Raw genomic sequence first — 8,503 nt, forward strand, 5'->3', positions numbered from 1 at the left:
CCAAAAAAGCAGAAGTGTTTGCATTCTGTCATAACATCCTTAAGTCTTCCTGTTTCCGAGCCGCACGAGCGGATTATTATCTTTTATGATGTAACATTAGTCTATGGTGATCCGCATGCCGAGGTGCGATTGCTCTGAAGCAAGCCACAGAATATTTATTTTTTTACCGCAGGCCGCTGCTATAAGTCTTGCTTCCTATATCCCTCGGATAGCCGAATTGCACCACCCCAGCCTCCTCTTCCCATGTGTTTTGACTCAAACAATCTCGATAAAGTACACAGCTGGGAATCGTCTTTGCAGGATTTAATCGCAAGCGACGTGGCATAACACCTGCCGACCGGGCTCTTCTCCTGAAACTCTTCGGACGAGTTTTATTTATTCTCTACACAGAGCTTGTTCACCTATTTGCACGCCGCTCCCCTCGAACGTGCCGAAACGCTTCACGTTTCACCGTCGTGGTTTACATACTACAGTTAACGACGCACTCCATCACGTTTGTCACCCTCGACCATCTGTTCCGCCGTCTTTAGTCCAACCGTTGCCAGCTTGCGGAGAGCTCTGATGGAGGAGGCATAAAAAAAGGAAGTCTTTCCAACCGGTCAAAATGCAGGCGTTTGCGTCGAAGTCCACAGAGTATTGTTTTAATGGTAGAAAATGAAGTGGTGAAAATAAAATGACAAGAAAATGCGAATGAAGAGAGGTGAACACACTAATGTCTGTGTGTGTTGAATAGTCTAAGAAAAAAAAAGTGAATTACTTCATGAAAACGTTGCCTTTGACCGGCTTCAAACGTTACAAATGGCTCTTCCTAAGTGCTGGCAACATCTTCATTTTCAAGTTATCAAACTCCATTATTGTTAACTTTTATGAACAAAAATTGAAATGACCATCAAAACACAGTTTGGGTATATAATAGATAGCAGAAAAAATAATTAAATAAACCCCATCTCTGCCCTGGACAAAAAAAAGTGTTCAAATGAGGATAGCGGCCACCACTGCACAATGATGAAAAAACTTGATTTTTACTGACAATAAAAGTCTTACGTCAACTGTGAGTAAAGGTGTTTTTTAATTTTTAATTTTAGTAAAATAACGTCCTTCGGCGAAGAGGAGGTAATGTCAGACTCTGACATTTGGCAATGGATTGCAGAAGGAATGGTGTGTAAAGAGGCACGACCGTCTCGGAGAAAGAAGAGTACGGAGGCTCACTCAGCCTTCGTCCATGACGTAGCTGTCCTGTCGACTGAGTGACTGGGGGGAAAAGAGCGTGAACAGACAGTCGGAAAAAGCATCCTCCATTAGCATGTCATCTCGATGGGGGACCTCCGGGTTCGCCTCCTGCGCTGGTCCACTCCGATATCCTGGCCCAAGACTCACCGCTGCAGCAGAAGCTGGACGGTCTTTCACCGTACTAACCGGTTCACAAGTACCCGCACCCCCTTGTGGAAATGATTCAATGGAACGGGATGTGAAGTGTAAGCTTCCCTGCGGCAAGTCTACTGTAGTATGCGGCATTGAGAATGAACTGGAGGAGAAGGAATGGACAGGTGTTGCAGGTGAGTCTTTTCCTGAGGCTTCCTGCTTAATTGCCGTCGATTCTGCCAGCAGGGTGGTTGAATAGGATGGTGGTGTACTCTGGGCCTGGGCTTTTGCCTGCAGCTCCAATTCCTGAAAAAACATGACAGAAGTGGCCAATGAAATGATTTTGTGTTTTAAAATTGAATTAAGACGGATGCAGGAAATTCGAAATGAATTGAATGAAAGTGACGGATGTCAAATTAGAAAATTAATACAGGAAGGAAAATGGAATCTAAACCTGCTCCCTTCAATCCGTACTCATTACCTTTGTAACAAGATTTCCATGACATGATTAAAAAACATGAAGGATGAGTCCAAAGTGGTGAAATACCTGCAAGCGAAGGAGCAAGGTGCGGTTGGTTTGCTCAAGCCTGCGTTGTCGAGCCTCAACGTCTTTCACTCTTTGCTGCTCCTTCTGCAGCTTGCGGATGTAGTCAACAGAGGCCTTCAAAATTGTACCCTTATTCCATCGCATATCCCTGTGTGAATGGCAAGATGAGTCAACTTAACGGGCGCAGAGAACTCCGTCATTCTCTTTACCAAGAACATACTCACGGGTCATTGGACTTGGGAATCAAAGTTCCAAGTTCCTTGATGCGGTCATTGATGTTGAACCTTCTCCTACGCTCAACTAGAAAAGTTCAGGAGAAGAAATGGAATCTTTTAAAGTGTGACATCGAACTTGTGTAGTAATCCGTAACTTTGACTTGTATTAAGATTATATTGCAAGAATGCTTTGCCACACTCACTAAGATTGTGGTTGTCTTTCTTCTGTCTTTCTTTCGCCATGACCCGTTCCTCAGCCTCTGTGTATGAAACGTACATCGGATCATGGTGAGTATTTCCAGCAAATACTTAACTCAAAGTTGACTTGCTGTAAACCTTTCCAAAAACTTCTTTGGCTGGTTGATTGGAATCTTTAAGAAAACTATTATCTGCTTGTAAATTATTTTAATTTTCAGTTTATTCTGAACTTTTAATTTGAACGAAAAAATCTATTTTATTACTCTTTCCTTCATGCAAAAAATATCCTTCTCTGCTACAATTCCATTGTGTCTTTATCCTTGATCTTATTCTCCCAACCTTGATTCCGATTGACCCTCTCCATTTAACCTGTGAACCTCAACATCCCCCATACTCCCCTCCATAATATGCATCCAGGTCAGTGGAGTGTGCACATTACTTGCTGAAAAAAGTATTGTCTCTTTCATGCAAGAAGACTCTATAGATGCTCCTTTGGAGTGTGTCTAAAGGTCTAAATGTCTGAATGATATGTTCAAATATTAGTACCGTTAGTGTCGAAGGGACCTAAAGGGTCTTGATGCATCTGAAGGTCCAGGCCTGAAAGGAACCACAGGGTCGAAGGGGTCTAAAACATGTAAAGGGTCTACAGCAGGGGTCGGGAACGTGTGGCTCGCGAGCCAGGTATGGCTCTTTTGATGATTGCATCTGGCTCGCAGATAAAATTGGAGTTTGAAACTTGGAAAGCCCAATATTTCTCGCAGAAGCTTTACCTATAGTTTGAATGGTGTCGTGCTTCATTCACGTGCAGGGCTGAACTTGGCAGAAGGAGAGAAGAAAAAACACCTCCGAATTGTCTGAAGCGGTTTTTGTTTCGTCCAGTCATGCGGCCGACGCGAGTAGTGATTTCGGTTCCTCCAATGACGTGCCGCCGCCGAGACGCGTCACGGAATTCATCTCGACCAATCACGCGCCACCGCTGAGGCGACTCGTGATTTCGGTTCCTCCAATGACGTGCCGCCGCCGAGACGCGTCCTGGAATTCATCTCGACCAATCACGCGCCACCGCTGAGGCGACTCGTGATTTCGGTTCCTCCAATGACGTGCCGCCGCCGAGACGCGTCACGGAATTCATCTCGACCAATCACGCGCCACCGCTGAGGCGACAGCATCCCAGAGTCAGCCGGCCGCGCCGCACCTCTCGAGTATGTCAGCCCGTGCGCAGGCCAGCCAGACTCACTTGGGTCAACATCTCCCTCTCTCTCATTTGCTCAAAGCTAACCCTTCGACGAAGAAGATGGCGAAAAGAAAAAAAGATGAGGGGTATCCTACATTTCAGGACGAATGGGCCGAAGAATTCGCCTTTGTGGAGAGAGCAGGTTCTGTGGTGTGTCTAATTTGCAATGACAAAATTGCATCGATGAAACGGTCGAATATAAAGCGGCACTTCGACACGCGCCATGCTACCTTTGCATCAAAATACCCTGTGGGAGACAGCAGAAAGAAAGCGTGCCAAGAGCTACTGAGCAGGGTGCAAGCCAGCCAGCAGCAACTCCGCGTATGGACCCGGCAAGGTGACTATAATTCCGCTCGCTTTGCTGGATCTTTAGCAATAGTGAGGAACGGAAAACCATTCACAGATGGCGAGTATGCAAAAACGTTCATGCTGGATGTCGCCAATGAACTTTTTGATGATCTTCCGAACAAAGACAAGATGATCAAACGGATACAAGACATGCCTCTGTCGGCAAGAACTGTTCATGATCGTACCATCATGATGGCAAACCAAGTGGAGGAAACGCAAGTGAAGGACATAAATACAGCGCCGTTCTTTTCCCTGGCTTTGGATGAGTCAGCAGACGTAAGCCATTTGTCGCAGTTCAGTGTGATTGCAAGATATGCTGCTGGTGATACACTGCGCGAAGAAAGTCTTGCTGTTCTGCCAATAAAAGGGTCCACAAGAGGTGAGTATTTATTCAAGTCTTTCATGGAGTTCGCTCAAGAAAAAAATATACGAATGGATAAACTTATCTCGGTGTGTACTGATGGTGCTCCGTGTATGGTGGGGAAAAACAAAGGATTTGTGGCGCTTCTCCGTGAACATGAAAATAGACCCATCCTAAGTTTCCATTGCATTCTACACCAGGAGGCACTTTGTGCTCAGATGTGTGATGGGCAGCTTGGCGAAGTGATGTCGCTGGTCATTCGTGTGATCAACTTTATTGTTGCCCGAGCCTTAAATGCTCGCCAGTTTAAAACACTGCTGGATGAAGTTGGAAATAACTATCACGGTCTGCTTTTGCACAGCAATGTGCGTTGGTTGTCAAGAGGGAAGGTGCTTAGCCGTTTTGCGGCTTGCCTGAACGAAATCCGGACTTTCCTTGAAATGAAAGGGATTGAGCATCCTGAGCTAGCCGAAACTGAGTGGCTCCTCAAGTTTTACTATCTCGTGGATATGAGTGAACATCTGAACGAGCTCAACGTGAAAATGCAAGGCATTGGAAATACAGTGTTATCCCTTCAACAAGCCGTGTTTGCTTTTGAAAACAAGCTGGAGCTCTTTATCATGGATCTTGAAACAGGTCGTTTACTACATTTTGAAAAACTGAGACAATTTAAAGATGCATGCACAGCAAGTGAGCCCACTCAAAACTTTGATCTCCACCAGTTAGCTGGCTTCACATCCAGTCTCCTACAGTCATTCAAAGCACGCTTTGGAGAATTTCGTGAGCACACTCGTCTTTTTAAGTTCATCACCCATCCAAACGAGTGTTCACTGAACACAGCCGACCTGAGTTACATTCCTGGTGTCTCCGTCAGAGATTTTGAAGCAGAAGTGGCTGACCTGAAGGCCTCAGACATGTGGGTGAATAAGTTCACGTCACTGAATGAAGATTTGGAAAGAATCGCACGACAGAAAGCAGAGTTGGCGAGCAAGCACATGTGGACAGAAATGAAAAAACTTCAACCCGAAGAGGAGCTGATTATCAAAACTTGGAACGCGCTTCCTGTCACATACCTCACACTGCAGCGTGTGAGTATTGCTGTATTAACCTTGTTTGGATCTACGTATGCATGTGAGCAGTCATTCTCACATCTTAAAAACATCAAGTCCAACCTACGATCACGTCTAACGGATGAAAGCCTCAACGCTTGCATGAAGCTTAACCTCACCAAGTACCAACCAGACGACAAAGCCATCAGCAAATCCATGCAGCACCAGAAGTCCCATTAATGGTGAGTATTATAACAACATTATTTAAAAGAATAAATTCAGAGGCTTATTATACTCACATTTAGTTGAATTCAGTCTTAAAATATATTCTATGGCTCTCACTGAAATAGATTTCCAAATATTTTGCTTTAATGGCTCTCTGAGTCAAAAACGTTCCCGACCCCTGGTCTACAGGGTGTGTTCCAATAGTAGTTCGGGTCGAAAGGGATCCAAGTGGTATAAAGGGGAACTATCATGGGAGTCATTCCATCTGAAATCACCAAATTTAAGAAAATGTTCACAGTTGACCGCCTCAGATTTACTTTAAACTTTCATAAAATAGTGGCAGAAAATTCTGCACTGGCAGAACATCATTTATTCAAATATTTTAAAAATATTGATAGAAACATTATACCACTTTGATATTTGACACTTTTGTAAACTTGAATATGCTCTTTCCAATGGTGAACAATTTAAAGTGGTATACCTTGTCATATATTTGCAATCCTCACCTGAATTTCAGGGAAAAAATGAAAAATTTCAATTTTTGAGGGATCATGACTATTATATATGACTGATTAAGAAAAGTAAACATGTATTTGAATACTACTACCATAGAGTTATTACATGAAAAAAAATTCAAGCTTCTGGGATGGGTTAATAAAAATATATGGGGTCTCAAAGTTGGGTCTTCATACAAAGCCAACATTTTTTTTTCTGGATTTCAACTGATCAGGTCATAAAAATTAGAGGTATACTCCGTTTTATGTTTGTTTCTTACAGAGCAGTTAGAGAAGAATAATCTCTGAAAATTCCAAGGCTCTAGCATTAATATTTAAAAAGTTGTGAGTTTAAAAGTAGCCGTTCATTTTGTGATGCTCGCAACGACCATAAAAATAGGGCCACAACCACATTTTCAACCCTCGATATCTCGGAGTTGACCGCATCTATGGACCTAAAATTTTACGCAGCTTCATTTTGATACCTGGAAACTATTTTATGAAAGTTTAAAGTAAATCTGAGGGGGTCAACTGGGAGACCTCCAGTGATATGAGGTGGAATGACTCGTGCCTAAATGTCTCAAAAGTACGTTCCAATAGTACGTAATTAATGGATGGAGCCACGGTCCAATAACATATAATTACCTCTGCCCAAAGTTATGTTTTCGAAGGTGGATCGAAGTTATGTTTTCACCCCTGTCTGTTTGTTTGTCTGCAAGCAGGGTATCTCAAAAGGTTGCGGATAGATTCGCACAAAATTTGGTGGGCAGGTTGCGTGTGTGACAAGGACCAATTCATTATATTTTAGTGAAAATCCGGATCCGGATCCGGATACGAGAATTTTAAAAGTGAATTTTCACCATTGAGAGATGGGGCGAAAAACGACAAAAAAAAAATCACTCACTATATCTCAAAAATTTATGGACGGATTAGGACGAAAATTAGTGGACAGGTTGGGTGTGTGACAAGGATGAATCCATTCGATATTGGTGAAGATCAGAATCAGGATCCGGAGACAGGAAATTAAAATTTTTAAAAGTGATTCTTCACCAGTGAGAGACAAGACCAAAAACGACATATACAGTAGACAAGGCGTAAGTCGGCAGCGTGTAACTCGTCACTTCGCCTAAGTCGGCAGCGTCAAAAAGTCCCGAATTTATCTAATGTTAAATTGACTTACAGATAAAGTATGTAAGTCGTCATCTCTAAGTCGTCACTTCATCTAAGTCGTCAGATGTTGTTCGTTCCCGCGTAATGCAAACTCAAGTAAATTACCACGCCTAACTCGTCACACGGAACTGCTGCCTCGTGAGAAGCCAGATTTCATGGAATCGTGATGCACGGGATATTTATAACTGCGCTGTGTTCAGCTCGGTGAGCGTGCCGTCCCACATGCATCTGAAGAGGTAGACAGGCTGCACAATGCAGTCTCTGGCGAAGGATTAAAGGATCAATCGAGCTTAGTGCTGAAGTTCCATCATGGTTTTATATTGGCTTGTTTTGTACATCACCACACTCACTTTCACGTAAGTATTGAGCGGTAGTCATCACGATGACTGTGTGTCATGTAATTTGTCGATGGTATACGAGTTTTCATTCCATATGAAAACGCATTATACATTCATTCCAATGAATGAATTCTAACAGCCATTCATTCTGCATTTGTCAATGGTCATATACCATCACCGATGGTATATGAGTTGTCTTACAGTTGTTCATTATCTTTACTTTTGATAAAGTGATTCATGAATTCCATCTTTGCTTGATCACTTTCCAACTAACCAATGAACCCCCCACCTATGCCCCGAGGATTGTGTTTCCCGTTTGGTACAATAGCCGGCTTAGAGGTTGTTGCGCCCTCTCACACGTACGTGTCCAGGCCACGCGCAACTTCATCCTTCACCCCACAGTCATCATGAATGTTTGCGTACGCCTAAATCGTCACATGTCTAAGTCGTCACTTTTTTCTCGGCCCCGATGGTGACGACTTACGCCTAGTCTACTGTATACTTACATATTTATATATATATATATATATATATATATATATATAAATATATATACATATATATATATATACATATATATACATATATATACATATATATATATATACATATACATACATATATATACATATATATATATATACATATACATACATATATATATATATATACATATATATATATATACATATATATACATATATATACATATATATATATATACATATACATACATATACATACATATATATATATATATATATATATATATATATATATATATATATATATATATATATATATATACATACAGTCATCCCCCACTATATCGCGGTTCACCTATCGCGCCCCCAGTTCATCGTGGGTTTTCCCTTGGAACCTAACTAATTTTTTATGCGGATTCACCCGGTATATCGCGGTAATAATATATAAAATATAAATTATTTAAGCAATAAATGTTA

General features: G+C 42.0%; 1 protein-coding gene across 8 annotated transcripts in view; it reads right to left on the bottom strand.

Moving 5' to 3' along the window:
- Positions 1-625: 625 nt before the first annotated feature.
- The window catches only part of LOC147019460 (transcription factor EB-like), a 105,765-nt gene continuing 97,887 nt past the window's right edge, over positions 626-8,503 (bottom strand). For all 8 annotated transcript variants that reach the window (XM_085893982.1, XM_085893975.1, XM_085893978.1 and 5 more), the window contains 4 exons: positions 2,328-2,384; positions 2,134-2,209; positions 1,910-2,057; positions 626-1,668 (listed from right to left, as the gene is read on the bottom strand). In XM_085893982.1, coding sequence (XP_085750108.1) covers positions 1,210-1,668; positions 1,910-2,057; positions 2,134-2,209; positions 2,328-2,384 — 740 coding nt within the window. In that variant the 3' untranslated portion in view covers positions 626-1,209. The remainder of the gene's footprint in view (positions 1,669-1,909; positions 2,058-2,133; positions 2,210-2,327; positions 2,385-8,503) is intronic.

This window comes from Eptatretus burgeri, chromosome 9, assembly GCF_056783735.1.
Source record: "Eptatretus burgeri isolate ZD-2024b chromosome 9, Ebu_testis_v1, whole genome shotgun sequence".
Taxonomy (NCBI): Eukaryota; Metazoa; Chordata; class Myxini; order Myxiniformes; family Myxinidae; genus Eptatretus; species Eptatretus burgeri.